Source organism: Carcharhinus amblyrhynchos, chromosome 14 (assembly GCF_965287045.1).
Source record: "Carcharhinus amblyrhynchos chromosome 14, sCarAmb.v2.hapA, whole genome shotgun sequence".
Lineage (NCBI taxonomy): Eukaryota > Metazoa > Chordata > Chondrichthyes > Carcharhiniformes > Carcharhinidae > Carcharhinus > Carcharhinus amblyrhynchos.
Window position 1 is genome coordinate 19,539,111 of NC_137337.1, and position 19,811 is coordinate 19,558,921.

At 40.3% G+C, this 19,811-nt stretch overlaps 1 protein-coding gene across 4 annotated transcripts in view; it reads right to left on the reverse strand.

Moving 5' to 3' along the window:
* Positions 1 to 4,342: 4,342 nt before the first annotated feature.
* The window catches only part of ppp4r4 (protein phosphatase 4, regulatory subunit 4), a 135,631-nt gene continuing 120,162 nt past the window's right edge, over positions 4,343 to 19,811 (reverse strand). For 3 of the 4 annotated variants that reach the window (XM_080202346.1, XM_080202345.1, XM_080202344.1), the window contains exons 19-24: positions 19,626 to 19,700; positions 16,208 to 16,259; positions 14,909 to 15,014; positions 13,442 to 13,503; positions 9,098 to 9,236; positions 4,343 to 7,269 (exon numbers count right to left, since the gene is read on the reverse strand). In XM_080202346.1, the coding sequence (XP_080058472.1) occupies positions 7,245 to 7,269; positions 9,098 to 9,236; positions 13,442 to 13,503; positions 14,909 to 15,014; positions 16,208 to 16,259; positions 19,626 to 19,700 (459 nt within the window). In that variant the 3' untranslated portion in view covers positions 4,343 to 7,244. The remainder of the gene's footprint in view (positions 7,270 to 9,097; positions 9,237 to 13,441; positions 13,504 to 14,908; positions 15,015 to 16,207; positions 16,260 to 19,625; positions 19,701 to 19,811) is intronic. The other variant, XM_080202347.1, reaches the window with a different exon arrangement.

The following is a 19,811-nucleotide window of genomic DNA, read 5'->3' on the forward strand; positions in this document are numbered from 1 at the left end:
ATGATGGTGAATGGCATAATATGTTAGACCTTGCCTAGCTCATCACTAGTTATCTCTTTTCTCTATTCCAGAGACCATCAAGAGAAAAGAGGATATCCTCCAGATAATTCAACCCTCAGACCACCTGTGACAAACTAGCCCAGTTAAACACATCTCGGTAAAATCTAGTTCTAGAGTTGGATCAGGTTCACAACCTGGTGATCACCTCACAGATCTGAGTCCATAGCCGGTGGAGGCAGCGACAGCCAAGATTTCTGACACTTGGAGAACCGCTGGAGACCAGGCACCTTGCGGTGTCAGAGGCCAATGATGACTCAGAAAAATGCAGAAGCAGGCAGGGTTGCCAGAGGCTGTCAACAGGCTGGAAAAAACGTAGCAGCCATCCATCCATATTCTGTCTGTGTTGTGGCTCCGGCATGTGGACGCATCAAAGTCTCCATGTGAATAATGGTGGCTGCCTTGGAGGCCCAGGCCCAGCAGTTTGCTTCACTGAGGGAACCCATCATACAACAAAGGTAACCATTCAAGAGCAAAAGTAACAGGTAATTAGACAGCTCCATCAGGATGAGTATTGACATCACACACTTATTCCTATCTAGCAAACATTTTAGATGTCACTAAGTGGAACTAATGTCCATCATTCAGCATCATGCATGGGGAGAGTGGGAACTAATAAAGGAATAATGTTCAACCTTAAAAGTGGAACTGAAATAACATTGTAGGGAGACATGAAAGGCTATGATGCCAGAAGATGGATAATACTTTTACCAAAACATCACAGTCCCAAACACACCACAAAGTGCATTTGGGTGCAGACTCCCATGTGGAGTTGCGGTAAAAATTAATAACATCCACCAAAAAAAGTGTTACCATGCTGGCTATGGAATACAATAGCTGAGGCAGGCTGTTACAAGTCCTCTAAATATGACCTCACTTCTGAAGCTTATGGAAGACAAAGCCTTACACCACTCTCCAAGATTGCTGGAAGGAATTCATCAACATTCTTACAGCAATGGGTATAAACAGGGATACACAGGATGAGGTTAGAGATCAAGCCATAAATGCCTGCTGGAAAAATATTTGGCCTTAGGTTATAAAATTATTTCACTGGGTTTCCCCATGTGGATGCTGAAGTGACCAAGATTGTTGATTTGGCAAAACAAGTTGGAGGGGAGGGATTTGAAGACCTGGGCTCAGATGAAGAGGAGGAGCTATTTCAGTCTCTCATCAAGAGGAACTCCCTAAAGAATTGGTGGAACTGATGAAATTAAGCATGGGTGCCTAGCATTGCAGCCTCTCAGTGACAGGGACCTGTGTTTGATTCCAACCAGGGGTGACTGTCTGTGTGGAGATTGTAGGTTCCCCCCGTGTCTGTATGGGTTTTCTCTGGGTGCTCTGGTTTACTCCCACAGACCAAAGATATGCTGATTAGGTGGACTGGCCATACTAAATTGCCCCTTAGTGTCAGGGGGACTAGCAGGGTAAATACATGGGGTTATGGAGATAGGGCCTGGGTGGGATTGTTGTTGATGCAGGCTCGATGGACTAAATGGCCTCCTTCTGCATTGTATGGGTTCTATGAAATGAATTTAAACAGGAACAGGAAGACAATTCATTAAAATGACGGCAAACTTCATAAGATCAGCTGAAGATTTGAAAAACAGGTATCTATAGTACAAATACAGAAATAAGCATTGTCTCTGTAGAGTGATTGACACTGCTATTGTTCCTTATTGAGAACATTATAAAAATGAAAGGCAAAAAGCGAAACAAAGAATAACATTGTTCTTTTCATCCACATCAACATCAGCCACTTCATCCACTCCCTTTATCTACACTCATATGTAGTGTGCTGTAATTGTTTTACATTCTTATTTGATTGCTTTGTTGAACAGTTTCTCCAGTAAATTTCCCTTCAATTTATTGTCACTGTTCCTTTATACAAGTCAAATGTTGGGATGGCCGAAACCTACCCAATCGACCCCTATTGTGAAATATGTCCATCACTCATGATTTTGCCCTTTGTGAGATTTTGCAGGAACATAACTCCAAAGAATGGCAGGATTTTACTGCACCAGGTCTAACCTCCCCAATCCATAGATGATTAACCACACCCTGCACCTATACTGTGCACAACCCAGAGTGGCCTTTCCCCCATCCAAAACTGGGATCTGTGTGCCACGCAGATCCTCCTAACATTGCCTGCACCATCTGTGCAATATGCCCCCAACATCATGGCCTCAGCAGAAGGACAGTCATTGACTCCTCTTTGGACAGCTTTATAATTCTTACGGTATTTCACTATTCTGTTCTGTTCCTCTCCCCCCCACTTCCCATCCCCAGACTTATATCTGTCTTCTCTCTACCTCCTTTCCCCCGGTCTTGCCTCCAGTGTCCAGTCTTGGTGCAGCTTGCGATAGAAGCATTTAAAATCTCATAGCAACGCTACCAGGCAAAAGAGTCATCTATGTAATTCAAAGTCATCGACAAACTGAAGCTTGCCGGGTGCTCATCCCTTCTGATACAGGTTGTTCCAATTATCCACTGGCAATGTGCCAAATTTGGAGGGAGAAGGCAATTTCAGTGAGCTGGCCTTTTAATGAGCATTCATTACATGCAGATGAATGTAAAAATGGTTCCCAAAGATCAGTGGGAAACCCACCTTTAACCTGCAAAGTTGGGAGAACAAAATTCCAAACTAATTTCCCACTGGCGGAAAACTGACTTGTGCCATCGCATCAGATTTAGTTGTCTTGCCTGCCAGGATGCCCACCCCTAAATATTTCGCCCATCTCATTAGATAACTCGCTCATTACATGAGAAACAGAGATTAATGTACATGCTTTGTGAAACGCAGAACTTTAAACAATTATTCCATTAACATCTAACTACTACATCCACAAACTTCTAGGCTTACTTGAGTTTGAACCCATTTACTGATGAGGAAATGCAGGGGCATCTGACTGCTTAGTTCCCAAGAATAATTGGACACGATAATAAATAAACAGATGGGTTAATACAAGCTACAAGGCAATCATTCTTCCAAGAATAGTTACATTTATAATAACTGTACAAATAATTCAACAAGAATGTTAGAGCAGGATCAGAATATCCAGACATGCTGTTTGATTTAATTTAATTTCAACATCTAGATCTCAGTCTCTTTCTACATTGCAGCTGAATTGAATTTGTCCAAGTGCTATCTGGCATATATGAGAACAGAGTGTACAGAGTGTAACTTGTTGTTGGTCATCTTGGAAATTCACTGGTAATGGTACGTAAAGAAATTGTTGCAACTTTCAGGCTAAAAGAGATGGCGTTATTGCAACTCAAAAATGAGACAACAATCTCTTGTCAAGGTGTTTATATAAAACAGATCCTGGCTACAACTCAGTGATTTGTTGTCAGGAACCCATCTCTGCAGCATTCAGATAAATATGAACTTTGTCTCTTTTCTCCCAATTTGAAAATATTTGTAGTGGTGGGAGGGAGCAATTAGCTCAGTTAGATAGATGGCTGGTGTGTGACTCAGAAGAATGGCAACCGTGCAGGTTTCATTTCCAACCTAGCTGAAGGACATTCGGGACCTGCATCCTGACCCTGAGAGTGGAAGGCAATGTGCAAACCACCACAGACAAAAGCTACCAAGAAAGTCACCGTACAATGAAACATCTGCAGGCAATGCACCAAGGATCTGCCTTTGGGCAGCGCACGCATGATGAAAGTGATGTGAAATTAGACACAATGATGCACTGCTCTACTCGACGTTAAGCTGCAAAACTGATGAAACTGAATATTTAAATCATGAAACAGCTCTTGGCCTCATTTGTACAGAACTCTTGCAAGTTTAATGTGCTCAATTGTCTTTCCTTATGCAAAGTTTAATGTTCTTAAACAATCAAACTATAATTGAGAACATCTTCTTCATAATAAATTGGGTGGTATGGTGCTACAGCGGTCAGCACTGCTGCCTCACTCCAGGTTCAATTCCAAGCTTGGGTCACTGTCAGTGTGGAGTTTGCACATTCTCCTTGTGTCTGCGTGAGTTTCCGTCGGGTGCTCCAGTTTCCTCTCATAGTCCAAAGGTGTGTGGGTTAGGTGAATTGGCCATACTAAGTTGCTCCTTTGTGTCAGGGGGGCTAGCTACAGTAAATGTATGGGGTTGTGGGGATAGGGCCTAGATGGGATTGTGGTCAGTGCAGACTTGATGGGCCAAATGGCCTCCTTCTGCACTGTCGGATTTGATAATTCAATGCTGAAGGACAGCCTGTGTTAAATGCATCAGTGAGGTGCCCGCTAAGATTTTGTGGGAGATAACAAAAACCAACAGCATTGCCGAATTTCTATTTAGAGTTTATAACTTATAAGAATATGTAACATACAACTGTAACAGAACTTGAGTTGACATGACCTGTTTAAAATTTTTCACAAAGCCAGGTTTTTAGACTGCATAGCTCAATCTGATTAAGGCCATATTTACACCAGTATGCACAGCTAATCCATAACACTGTTTATAAATATTCCTGTAGCAAGACAGTACAGTAGGTATGTGACAAAGGAATTTATGCAAAATTAGCTTTAAAAAGAATCATGGGACATGCTAAACAAAATAAACATCAAAATAATTAATTTCATTTTATCTTATTAAAAACAATACATCTGCATATCTTTTACATGCTTACAATGTAATTATTGTGCAATTATACATGGTTATTTACAATATATGGCAAAACGAGAGGAGAACACCTGCTCTTACAAGAAAGCATTTCTTATTAGAAAGTCTTACCTGTGGAATAAAAGTGAAGTGGGATGTTAAATCAAAGGAAGTAGAATACTTAGATCTGAAAATAATTGCTAAAATAATACAACATATTGTACCTGAAAGATTTTACAATGAGAAGCTCAACTCAACACTGAAAATTTATAATAAATCTCTGGTTACCAGAAATTATTTCAAATTGCTGTCAGGTTGCAACATGAGAAGACAGAACCAAATACGTAAAATGTACATACAGTTATCACTAAATATACTGAGAACACAGGGCAACAATTGATAATACTGATATCCTGCATGACATCATATAGTGTTTGCAGTTTCTATGGTATACAGTATGCAAAGCTTCATTTAAAAAAGACTATCTTTCAGAGCAATATAAATAGAAACACTTCAGTTTTTTTTAAAAGTAATCTGTTACATTCAGTCTTAACAAGCTAGTACATCTTGTACTACCATTAAAATAAACGCCAAAATGACTGCTACTGGTCTCTTGAAACTTTCTGAAGGCAAGGCAGGGCACAGATATAGAATGCTCAATGCCATTTAATTAATATACACAATCTTCAGTACAGGCGCCATGCTGATATTTTCATCACACCGACACTGAAAGAACAAAATGACACAACCAATGCCAGCCAATACCAGCAAGAGTGTGAATAACTCCAAGAGGCGGTTTTACATTATAGTCACTTGGGCACCCACAGTGGCATGTTGGCCAACAATACACCCCACATTTGGCTGCACAGATGTACGGGAGACATGACTGTATAATATCAGCTTATGCCAAAATGCACTCAAAATGGCAAACTTGCTGCAAGAGGGTGAGAACATCCACTGCTGCGATGCATATTTAATCAGAAACACAGAAGTTGTAAAGTAAGTTGATGCATTTAAATATTCATCCAGAATTGTTTGAAATGAGTAAATTTTAGTGTGCAGCATTCCATTTTCTGAGGGAATGCTTCTTTAATATTTGACATAACTATATTGCTAAAAGGAGTTTTCTCTGGTGCAATTCAGCAGATCTGAATTCATGGATTTTTTTTTCTTGAAAACTTATACCACGGCAGTCTTGACCTTCTGGTTTATTCGAATGTTATAAGAATGGGTTAAGTGAAGGATTTCAGTCTGCCAGCAATCCCTTGAAAATGAAATGTTGCCACGTCTGCAAGCTGGAACATGAATGTGCCAGGAGTTGGTGAAATTGGTCGCCAGAACCTCCCGATTTGCTTCAAGGATGACAAAACAGCTAATTTATTAAATCATGTGATCTTGGATGAAAGAACAATTTGACAGGGCCGGCATCTAAAACAGACTGTTAATAAGTCTAAGATCAAGTACTGCCTTTGGCTGTGGATGAAGGTTACCCTATTGCTAATTACAGTGCAAATGTCTGCTGTGCAGTTTCAAAATACCATATATAATAGACACTGCAGTTGACAACGTCAGCGTTTTACTTGGAGCTCTGCTTCATAGTTTAGAATAAAACATGTCCTGTAAAACCAATACAAAAGGTCCCTTTAACCAAAATATCAAAGTACTACTTTGCTCAAAATATAAGGTTAGTTTAGATTAGTGAAATTAATCAATGAACATGGATGAGATTAAACTGTACTGTTCCACTTCTTCAGTAAACCTGGGCTTGCTGCAAATGCAATTGAAAGCTTGTTTCTTAGTTCAATGGCTTGTGCTAAGTTTCTATCGTTTTTAAACTTGGATCTGCATTTCATCACAAGTTACAGTTTGGCACCTTTCCTGAAATTTGAACATGGTACTTTGCCATTGTTCAGAGGGAGAAATTAAAAACTCGACTTGTGCTTGAAATTAAGCAAAAGTAAAAAGTTTTGGGAACGCGGAAATGTAATCATTTACAACATGACTTTACAAAAGATTTTGTGGTCACCCTTTCGGTCATTATAGATGGAACAAGATGTTCAAAATCCACAAACAACCTAGTCCGTTTCCAGCAGTCACCCACAGCAAAAACGCACCCCCAAACATGCATGGGAACGTGGTTACATCATTACGCCAAACTCTTTACAGTCCATTGTCTTGCAAGCGAGAACTCAAGGGCGCTGAGGCAAGTTTACATTTTTCAAACTTCTTTGTGCATACCCATCAGGGTCCTTGGAGGTATTTGCGGTAATAGCTGCTGAAAGCCCTGTAATGCTTTCTTTAATGAATTTCAATCACTGTATAGCAAACAAGGATATATGCAGGAATATTCAAATAACAGCTGACGTGAAAAATAAAATGTGTGAATAAGTTACTTGAGTGAAACCACAAACACGAGTCTTGGCTTCAAATCGGAGTGCTTCCTCTTCAAGACTAGGTAGTCAGGCAAATATGTCTATTTCCTCACAGCTTGCAAAATCACGAGACACTTACTGAAACTTGGATTTAAGGAAGTCACTGATACGCTTCATGAAATGTCTATCCATGGAGTGCAACATTGTTTTCCATATTGTTAAGGATTTGATTTTCTGTTTTTCCTTAAAAAAGTAAAGATTATTTGTTTAAACAAATTATCAATATTATTCCACTGAATTTGTTCTGATACAATAAAAAGAATAGATAAATATTACCAGTTTTTTTAAAAAGGAACCTACATTGTTTACATTAGATTATTCTTCCAAGTCTATATAAAAAGCACGACTCTCTTTGTGTCATGATGACTAGCGAGTGTCCTGATGATAATGTGGCATTAAGCCATACAAACACGACGTAGGCTTTCTGCCACCACTGCCAGCCCCACACCTCTGCACCCCGCCAAGCAATTTTTCAATATTATCATACAGGGCCAAGGCAATGAGCAGCTGGGATTGTAACTATGCAGGAACCCCAGCTCCTGATATTTCCCACAGGCCCATTTTGTTATGGTAAATTATTCAGCGTGGGAGAGACAAACAAATGTACAGTCACCAATGGGTCCCTTGCCATCTGCACTCTTGGCATACTGAAAGGAAGGTTGTTTGTCAGGTTCTGATGATTTATCTCAACGCTAATCAAAGGGAGCCCCAAAATAAAAAGGGGCACCAAGCATTGGCCTCGTTAATTTGACCTCATTTTTTGTTTCAATTAAATAAATTCTTCGGATGAGGCTAGTTTGGGCAACATAGCATCTCAGAGGTAGATGGAAATTTTGACAGTTTGGAGGTGTCTGTTAAACAAATGAGATGGGTCGGGCAGTCAGATTAGCAAATCTAGGCTAACCAGTCTCAATTTGATGCCTGGGCATCATATCGGAGCTAGCTATTCAGCTGCTAACCAAAGACGAAGATCGGCTTTCAGATGGTTATGCAATAATCTCTAGTAGAAAGTGAAAATAAAGTTTAGCGTGACTTAGAGTAACTTAGACAGATGGCCATAAAACATTAGATAGGGGTCATGGGTAGAGAGGTGGAGTTGAGATGGCAGCGTGGGCTCGTTGGGCCGAAGGGCCCGTTTCCCAGGCTGATTTTGTTCTTTGTTCTTAAACATTCAATGGATAATTGACAGACTGGGGTGGAATCTTGTGCTGGTAGTCTCAGTTTCCTGAAGCTTACGAGCTAACATGCCAGAGATTGTTTGCTGTGCACACCACATTTGGTGACCCCTGCCCACTGCTGAGTGAATATCAGCAGCGGCAGGATGAGGCTCTTAAGTATTTATCCACATGACAGACTCAACTGATGGTGGGACAGGATGGCTATCCATGGAAGCAGGAAGCTGTGGAAATGCTCCCCCACCAAGCCCATTCGAACATAAGAACTAGGAGCAGGAATAGGCCATCTGGCCCCTTCAGCCTGCTCTGCCATTCAATAAGATCACAACTGATCTTTTCATGGACTCAGCTCCACTTACCTTTACTGTTCAAAATTTATCTATCCTTGCCTTAAAAACATTCAATGAGGTTGCCTCAATTGCTTTACGGGTAGGGAATTCCACAGATTCACAACCCTTTGCGTGAAGAAGTTCCTCCTCAACTTAGTCCTAAATCTGTTCCCCCATATTTTGAGGCCATGCCCCCTAGTTTCACCTGCCAGAGAAATAACTACCCTGCTTTTATCTATTACCTTCATAATCTAATATGTTTCTATAAGATCTCTCCTCATTCTTCTGAATTCTGATAAAAGAACAGAGGGGAGGGCACAAGATTCGGCTCAGGTCTCATACAGTTAAGTGAAGAATGACCATATTGGGGAAGGTAGCACACAATAACTGACATTGGCGGAGCCTTAAAAATCAAGCTGCAGTGCCTTTAGAAAGGAAATGAAAGCATTTTTTAAAAGGAATCTTAACCAAGCAACTGGAGTGACAAACATGCATGTATGGACTTACAAGTTAAACTTCTTTGGAAGAGTATCTTTACCCCCGTTTGTTTTTTGTTCATTGGAGTTAGCTGAATAAAAACGAGAAGAACAAGTTGGCAGACTGGAGGACCCACCAGAACTTGAAGAATGACTCTGAAGTGTCCCATCTAAAGTGTAGGAGAACACATTACCACACATATTTACATAACTGTTAGCAGTGGCTTTTTAAAAAAACAGCGCAATGCCCTGTTGATAATTTTATGAAACTACCAATTATGAATATCAAGCATACAAGAATATCAAGACAGAATGCAATTTTAAAATAAATTGACAAAATCTTTCTGTAATTAATCTGCTGGGGTTTTTTTTGAGCATTTGTATAATTGTTGGCCACCTTATATATAACTCATCGGCCCAACCAAAGAGAATACATTTGCAGTTCTCATTTCTGAGAGTCGCTTTTTACAAACATTTTCAAATATTAATTTAACACAGAGGTGAGGATGAAGATCATGGATTTCAAATTAGAGAGATAATCTAAATTGGCAGTTTTGTCCAATAAGGATTAATGTGTTGTTAAGATGAGACCTCATCAACCAGTGCAAAAGGATCCAGAAGGTACCAAAAGATTTGAGGCCATGCCCCCTAGTATCACCTGCCAGTAGAAACAACTTCATAAGAACATAAGTAGTAGGAGCAGGAGTAGGCCATCTAGCCCTTCGAGCCTGCCCCACCGTTCAATAAGATCATGGCTGATCTGAAATGGATCAGTTCGACTTTCCCGCTTTCTCCCCATAACCCTCAATTCCCCTACCAGAAATCTATCTACCCGCGACTTAAATATATTCAGCAAGGTAGCCTCCACCACTTCAACAGGCAGAGAATTTCAGAGATTCACCACCCTTTGAGTGAAGAAGTTCCTCCTCAACTCTGATCTAAAATGCCCCCCCCCCACTTATCTTGAGGCTATGCCCTCTAGTACTTCCCTGCTTCTATCTTATCTATTACCTTCATAATCTATTATGTTTCTATAAGATTAAAAAGAACAGAGTTTTCCTGGGATCTGAGCCAACACCCTTCACTCAAACTGTTCAACTTGTTCTCATGATGACCCTCACCAACTGGCAGAAATGATGAAATCTGGCAAGTGACTGACCAACAATAAAGCTCCAGCCATTCTAGCAGAGGTCTACAAGGTCAGAAATCACTACATGGTCAAGAATCTGACTGAACTCCTTTAGTATTTGTAGAAGCAAGGAGCCATTCTGCAAGCAAAGCTCCAAGTGGAAAGCAATTTGTCAATTTTGTGACAAACGTTGAGGATTTTTAGCTCTCCATTGCTGACCAAACCTTTGCCAGAAGTCTGAACTGTTTAAATGACATGACAACCAGGATTTGCTGCCAGAGACACAGTGCAGGTAAAGGGTCAAAGTACCACTGACAGACAGTTAGAAAACATTATGAGAAATACCAAGGACAGAACGTGGGCTGCTGCACTACTTTTGTTGACCTGACCAAGACCTTTGACACAATCAGCAGTGAGGCGCTGTGGGATGTAATGGAGAAATTCATCAGAATGCTTTGCTCCATGATGGCATGTTCACTAGTATCCTGCATGATGGTGAGCCTTCCCTGTCACTAATGCAACTACAGTCCAACACCGGCATCTCCACATCATGACTAATGCAGCTAAACAAGGTTGTGCGGTAGTGCCAACCCTTTTCAGTCCAATTTTCTCCACCACGTTCTCCAATGCATTCCATGATTGTGGTCCTGGCATAAAAATATCACACGGATAGGAAGTTGCTCAATCTTCCGTCATATAAGGCAAAGATCAAGGTTTCCAAAGGTGTAGTTGTGATCTTTTGCTTGCCAAAGACTGCATTTTCTGTCCAGCTCTGAACCGGCAGCTAATGTAACATGGACTTGTTCTCGAATGCATGTGGCACACGCAGTCTTACGATCAGCATGAAGCCAAATGGGAGCAAGGTGTCAGCCTGCCCCAGGAAACGCCAACCTGGAGCCCAATATTTCATTTCATGAGTAGAGCCTGTTAACAGTGGATACATTCACTTATCCCAGAAATACACTCCCTCTAGTTGTCTCTATCAATTGAGAGATGTATGCAAGAATTGCCAAAGCAAATGCAGTCTTTGGCAGACTTCAAATATCAGCCTGGGAGAAAAGAAGTGTAATTCTGCCTACCAAACTGCTAGTCTACGGAATATTCCTGCCCTATGCATCTGAGGTTTGTACTGTGCAGTAGCAGTCATGCCAAGAACCACTTCTAAGAGTTGCCTTCAGGAGGTCAGATGATAGAACAAAATACCAGACACTGAGGTGTCCCCCTGCTGGCAAAGCAAATGTCCAAGCCATACTGAGGCAGTCACAACTGAGCTGGGTTGGTCATACTGCTGGAATAATTGACAATTGCTTCCTAAAGCAACTCTTCTTTCATGAGCTTAAGTCCGGGATGCATTCTCGCAGGAAATGCTGCAAGAAAAATTTGAAGGATTCACTTAGGAGTTTTGATGTCAACCTCAAGTCCTGGGAGAAGGTCACCCAGGATCGCTGTACCTGAAGCAACTTAAATAAGATACAGTGCATCTCCTTTGAAAGCAAGTGAGAAAAATGGAAGGAGAGTAAAGCCCAAGTCAGCACTTTGTCCAAAACACAATCGCCTGCAGAATCCTGTCCAATTTGCAGCAGAACCTTCCAGGCGCAGATCAGCCTTAGCAGTCACCTACATAGCCACTGGAACCCCACCAAACACTCCAATGATGAATACCTTCACCTCAAAGAATTAAACCATGAAAACAAATTAACTGGTCATTTGCTATTTGTTTGATTCTGTTTGCATACAAATTAGCTGTTTATTTTATAGTTTAAAGTTTATTTATTAGTGTCACATATCACAAGTAGGCTTACATTAACACTGCAATGAAGTCGCTGTAAAAATCTAGTCGCCACACTACAGCGCTTCTTCGGGTACACTGAGGAAGAATTTAGCATGGCCAATGCACCCAATCAGCATGTCTTTTGGACTGTGGGAAGAAACCGGAACATCAGGAGGAAACCCATGCAGTCACAGGGAGAACGTGCTGGCTCCACACAGACAGTGACCCAAGGCTGGGAATCAAACTTGGGCCCCTAGCGCCATGAGGCAGCAGTGCTCACCACTGTTCCATCATGCCGCTCACAAGACAACGATAAAATATGCCACACTCATTGAAGCTCTTTGTTGGTACATTACATTAGCAGGTCATTGAGTCGTAGAGGTTTACAGCTTGGAAACAGGCTCTCTGGCCCAACTTGTTCATGCCGCCCTATCCATCATTGCTTATGTTTATTATTCCCAGTATTCATGGATATCCTTTAAGTCAATAATAACATTTTCACAATTACTAAATCCCGCTTATTATTCTGCTTCCATTTATATGAACTTTTTAACGTAGAATACAGGATCATTTCAACACAGCAGGCATCCATTTGGCCCATCGAGTCCATGCCAGTGTGAAGTTGTACGAATCAAGTAGTCGCATGATGGGAAAATTGGTCATGTATTTGGTACAAAATAAGGAAAACTGACTCTGCATAAACTAAGACATGAATAAGACCGGAGAAGGTCAAGACCTGATAAAGCTGACTCGCATAACCTAGGGCTGTATGAATATAAGGTCAGGGATGAAGGAGTCATCGACATTCCTCTGTTCTATCAAAGAACAAGATAAAAGGTATGACTGATGACACAGAGTTCTAGGAGGTCTGCAGGCTGTACCATGATTTATGACATTGCTTATGACGCTATTATTGATCCAATTTCTGAATAAACTCTGGCCATGCAAACTGATAATAATTATATATAAATATTGTACTGATTCTTTATATAAGAGTGGACTTGAGGAAGACTTAGCAAGTCGTAACGACGGCTCTCTGAACTCAAGTTTTTGCCAATACTGCATGCAGTGTTTTGTAAATAAAGACAAGTTATTTTGCTGAAATGAACTTTGTTTGAGTCTTTCTACCACATACAAGAAGCAGGAAAATTTCCACTTCAACACCAGGAATTTATTCTCCACCGCAGAGACTAATTTTCCTATCCCATCCGCCAATGGAATCATAACAGGCAGGGGGCGGGCCATGCAAAGATCCGTTGACCTTGGACAGGATTTTCTGATTTTAAGACCATCAGACATAGGAGCAGGATTAGCCCACTAGGCTCATTGAGTCTGCTCAGCCAATCATGGCTGATATTTTTCTCAGCCCCATTCCCCTGCCTTTTCCCCCATTTCTTCTGATCCCCTTGTAAATCAAGAACCTATCTATCTCTGTTTTAAAGACACTCAATGAATGTGGTGAATTGTCTACTCACCAAATGACAATAGAGGATTTTTTGTAGAAATTTGAGAATTAGATGCTGCTGAAGTAAGTTTCCTAGAAGATAAACATTGCATTATGTAGTTAAGAATGTGAACTGCATTAGAATTAAAATAATTTGATGAACTGCATAGAAGTGGGGCTAGAAATCACTGATTGCTGAATGTATGTTTCCTCCCCTTTAGTAACTAATAAACTTACTCTTTCCTTGGCTCAAGAAAACCTGGTTAAAAAAATTTGGATTGGGAAAAGATATTCATGGGGAAATACTTTATAACAAACCTTTGCTACAATCAACCAAGGGGCTGAAAAAAAAGGAACCAGCTAATTCCTCCTCACCATGTCATAGGAAAACTGGAAATCTTGTTTGGGATCATAACAACTGTTCAACAAGTATGAATGGGAAGCCAGAAGGAGAAATGTTATTTACGTACCGATTGCAGCAGAGTGGCACTTCATGTATATGTACAATTCCATAATTTTGCACTCAATTGTGCTTGCCTGAAAATTACTGTCTGATTTGCACATAATACAAATATAACAGTGAAACTATTCAAGTTCTGATCCATGATGTTTGAAGTTTTAAGCAAGATAAGTAAATTATAACATTTTAAATCATCAGTCTAACAACCAAAAAACAAATAATCAATTTGCCATTAGTTGTCTGTGTTTTCACCAGGGCAGAAGCAAAGTGAATCACTGTGTATATGAGAATAGTTATAGATGATTTTCTGGGTACCAAAGCAATCTGCATAAAAACTAAGTATGGTCATAAAGCAGCTGTCATCTCAGTGCTAGCATCATTTACATGTCATGCACTGTATTCATATAAGATATAAAAATATTTTTGTTGATAATACTATCTGCAGTTTGAGAACCTGTCCTTGCAGCCTGAATTCTTGAATTGTGCTTCCCTATATATTGTAAGTACATTTCACTCACCAAGTCAAACTAGCAGCTTGTTGAGACTACTTATTACCCATTGCAAATTACCAAGACACAAGGTCAAATGAAAAATCAGATTAAAAATTGTAATGCAATCAGCAGAAATAACAAGAGTTGCAAATAAACCCATCACCACAACTGACTATGCGGTGGATAAAAGCTCCCCAAATTAAACAAGAAATCTTTTCACAGATAAATTAATCAGCAAAGATATTTAAATTTACACTGATAAATATTTTGTCTATTTTTGTCTACTGGATACAAATTTTACTTTTGAGGACTAGGTGGCGCTAATGGTTAGATTAGGAAATCTGATTTTCCCCAAATCAAAACAGAATTACTGGGGTTGATATTGCAACTGACCATGAGGTTTATAATCTCAACTAAATCTTTCCCAAAGGTGATCGTGGTGCCAGGGGCCCAGGTTCGATTACCGGCTTGGGTCACTGTGTGGAGTTTGTACATTCTCCACATGCCTGCGTTGATTTAAGGTTTTTCTTTATTTCACCTTACTTACATGGCAGATTTATCGGTGGTGATCTTAGGCGGAGCTACTCGGCCACCAAGTGAACGACTACGACCTAATTTAGTCTTCTTCTTGCCATCTTTGTTAAAAGTTGAAACTGGCAAAAGAAAATGAAAATCAAAAGGAATAATTTAATGTAAGCATGAGGGATATTACAAATTGCAGCAGAAATAGACTCTTGTATTTTTGGGAACACTGCAAATTAAGATTTTCTGGTGATTCAGTACATTTCTTGATTTCAGTTTTATAATATTCAATAATAAAAAAACATTCCCCAAAAATCTAAAGAGTAACTGATTTGTGCTACGTACTCAAAATCACCGTGAGATTTCCTTAACATTAATGCACATCTTGTATTACAAATAAAGGATATCAAATTCTGGGTGATTTTAACAGCTATAGTAATGAGAGCTGGAGCTTGGTTAAGATTGATGATGGATATCACTTGCTGATTGGGAAGTGCCATCCTGCACATGAAGTGAAGCCTGATACGTTTCATTAACTTTTTCTACTGTCTTGCCTGCTTTCTCCACAGAATGATTTTAATACCTATGCTGTTTAGCAAGAGCAAAGCTGCTCTAAAACACAGCAAAACTAACTCAGAAAATGACAATCAACTGAAGTGATTACAGTGCTATTTTCTATTTGTTCCTGGGATCTGAAGCCTCATTGAAAAGGCCAGCATTTGTTACACATCTCTAAGTGCCCTTGAAAAGGTGGCGGCCAGTTGCCTTCTTGAACCGCCATAGTCCATGGTTTTGGTACACCCAAATTGCTATTAATGAAGGAAACGTTCAAGATTTTGACCCAACCACAGAAGGAACGGTGACATAGTCCCAAGTCAGGATGGTGTGTAACTTGGAAGGGAACTTGTGGGTGATGGTGTTCCCATGTGTCTACTGGTCTTGTCCTTCAAGGTGACAGATGTCACAGGTTTGGACAGCGTTGTCCGAGGAGCCTTGGTGAGTTGCTGCAATACATCTTATAGGTGATATACACAGCTGTTACTGTTGTGGTGTGAGGGAAGTGAACATTTGACATGATGAATGGGATGAGATCAAGCTGGCTGCTTTGATCTGGATGGGAAGCTTTGAGTGTTAGAATTGCACTCATCTAAGTAGAAAGTACTCCATCACACTCCTCACTTGCAACTGTTAAATGGTAAACAGGTTACTAGGAGTCAGGAGGTGAGTTGGTTTATAAGGTAACTTCACAGAATATAATTTTTGCATGATAATATTGTGTGCAGCAGCAAAATGTTTGGATCAAATTAGAGCAAAAAAAACTCACGTAATTTCTTTTCATTCAATAACTTGCTTTCGCCCCGTTTTTCCATGTCTTCCTGTTAAGTGAAATATTAGTGCAACTTTGAAACTCAAGAGTATAAAAAAAGCAGAAAAATTTGTACACAAGAATAGAAATTCTTTCATGAGAAGGCCATGTAAGTCATTCTTAATGTATGTTCTATGCCATCAAAAAAAATTTTGTAATATTAATCGCACACATCCAAAGTAATCAAACAACACTACATAGCACCCAGTTCTATTATTTAACCTTGGAAAAGTTCTCTTTCTACAGATGAGGCAGATCCTTGTGGCGTTCTATAACTCTGTCCCAACAGTAAGAGCTTTGGTCATTTACTGTTAGTTATTTCTCAGCTAGTTTCCCCATTTAGCCTTCCGGATTTATTGGCTAAGAGCTCACATTGAAAATAATGGCAAGGCAATCAATACTCAATTATGGGGAAATTTGGCAGCAACTTCTGGAGTCTGCACATGCAGAGTTAAATGTGCAAATCCAGATTTTGCCATAGAGAAAGTTTGCTTCTCCGCAGGGGAGAGCTTTGTTCTGAGGAACGGACTCAGCATTGATTTGATTTATTGTTGTCACATGTATTGGGATACAGTGAAAAGTATTGTTTCTTGTACACTATACAGACAAAACAAACTGTACACAGAATAAATAGGGGAAAAGGAAAGGAGAGGGTGCAGAATATAACGTTACAGTCATAGCTTGGGTGTAGAGAAAGACCAGCTTAATATTTGGTAGGTCCATTGAAATGAAACAATGGTGTGAATATTATACCTCATTAGTTTTCTACTAAATTTTCCATGAATGTGATCACAGTGCCAGGGACCCAGGTTCGATTCCCAGCTTGGGTCACTGTCTGTGTGGAGTTTGCACATTCTCCACATGCCTACGTTGATTTCCTCCAGGTGCTCCTGTTTTCTCTGAAAGACATGCTGGTTAGGTGCGTTGGCCATACTAATTTGTCCTCAGTGTGCCTGAACAGGTGCCAGAGTGTGGCGACTAGGGGATTTTCACAGTAATTTCATTGCAGTGTTAATGTACGCCTACTTGTGACTAATTAATAAACTTTAGTTAGGACTGGTTGATTCAGGAGTGAGTTTTTAACAGTCTGTGCTATTTTGGTATCTTTACCCAAGGGAGGACATATTCACCTTACAGGATGTGCAACAAAGATTCACTAGACTAGTTCCTGGCACGAGGGAATTGTCTTGTGGAGAAAAATTGAGTAGACTAGCCTTATATTTCATGGAGTTTAGAAGAATGAGGGGTGATCTAATTGAAGTATAAAACTCTTACGAAGATTGACAGATACTGAGACTTCTGTTTCTCCTGGCTGGGAATCAAGAACATGGAGTCAAAGAATAATGAACAGCTATTTAGACCTGAGATGAGCATACATTTCTTCACAAGAGTTGTGAATATTTAGAATTTCCTACCCCAGAGATTTCTGGATACTCTGACATAGAGCATATTCAAGACAGAGTTTGATAGATTTCTGGGTACTGAGATAAGGGATACCAGGGATAGTGCGAGAAAATGGTGGACAGGTTACGGGAAGTTAAGTGGATTAAGAGGAAAATAAATATTAGACTGGGAGGAAAAAAAAAATGAAGTTTTTCACTTTTTCCTGAAAATTCAAACCTGAAAGAATGAGGCTCCCATATTTGTCATGGTTAATTCCCAATGTCAGAGCCAATCAAAGCTGATTAACGAATCCCAGAGAGTGATAAGAATATGGAACTTGGTGCTACAGCTGTAATTAAAGCCAATAGCAAAGATGTATTTAAGGGGATGCTAATAATTCACATGACGGACGAAGGAATAGAAGGATATGCAGATACCGTTAGATAAAAAGGGTGAAGGGAGGTTAGTATGGAGGGTAAATAGTGGCACTAATCAATTGGGCTGAATAAGTTCTGCACTGGAGTCAATTGGCTGGATTTTCAGCCTCTCTAAAACAGAGGCAGGAGGACACTAAAAGTAGCCCCAACAGCCAGCATGATGGTCCTCCGACTCTTGTCCTAGGCCATCTATCACTGAGATGAGTGGTTGGAATGGACCTACTTGCCTGTACGTGACAGGTACTCAACACATACAATGTTAAAGGAGGATGACTGAGATTTTCTATTCGGCCTCCAGGGCTCCTTAGTAGTCGGTGCCATTTTACACTCGTGGAAGCAGCCCTTTGGCAGCAAGTTGGGATGGGACCAGTGCTCCAGCCAGTGGTAAGTTTAATAGCAAATATAGAAAGCTCCCAAAAAACAGTGACAAAGGACAAGAAGCTGTTTTTACATTGTTTATGACCATCAGTTTAATCAGGGCTGTTATCCCAAAGCTGATTTTCAGAGAGAAACAGTATTGAAGCACTTGATGTTTCTAAACGTCTTCATTTTACTGCCTCTCGCATTAAACCCATAAACTTCATTGCAGTGTTAATGTAAGCCTACCTGTGACACTATTAAATAAATTTGAACACATATTCTGCTGAGTCTGAGTAAGCTAAAAAAAATCTCAAAGTTACATATTAAAAACATTGTTCAACAGAACAGAGACCAAATGACTGAAATCAATTTGATTTCCTGCTTAGGTCACTGTGTGGAGTTTGCACATTCTCCCCATGTCTGAATGGGTTTCCTCCAGGCGCTCCAGTTTCCTCCCATAGTCCAAAGATGTGCAGATTATGTGGACTGGCCATTCTAAATTGCCCCTTAGTGTCAGGGAAGCAAGCTAGGGTAAATGCATGGGGTTATGTGGATAGAATTGTTATCAGTACAGACTTGATGGGCCGAATGATCTTACATAAGAACATAAGAAATAGGAGCAGGAGTAGGCCATCTAGCCCTTCGAGCCTGCCCCGCCATTCAATAAGATCATGGCTGATCTGTCGTGGCTCAGTTCCACTTTCCCGCCCTCTCCCCATAACCCTTAATCCCCTCGCTTATCAAAAACCCATCAACCCGCGTCTTAAAAATATTTAGCGAGGCAGCCTCCACCACTTCAGCGGGCAGAGAATTCCAGAGATTCACCACCCTTTGAGTGAAGAAGTTCCTCCTCAACTCCGTTCTAAACCACGCACACCCACCCCCCCCCCCCCCCCCCCTCTTTATCTTGAGGCTGTGCCCCCTAGTCCTACTGTCCTTTCTGAGCGGGAAGAGTCTCTCCACCTCTATCCTATTCATCCCATTCATCATCTTATATGTCTCAATGAGATCTCCCCTCATTCTTCTACACTGTAGGGATTCTATGATTTGCAGGTCAGATACACATTCAATTTTAGCATTAACAGAACGTGTTTACTCTTCTAAACTATTAGCATACAAAAAGAAGCAAAATGCACTTAACACGAAACAACACAAGCTCTCATTCAGAAAGGTACAAACATTTCAGCAGGCATTACCATTTCTAAGAGCAAATTTTCTTCTTTTTCCTTTTTGTGATCTAGCAAGTCTTTTTCTTGCAGCCTTTTGGGAAACTTGAGGGGAGAAAATAAAAGTGTCAAATCCTTCTTGCTTAGTAACCAAATTGCTTAATGCATTTTAGGAACAATCGATTGTTTTGGGGCAAGGCTACAGCAAAATGCTAA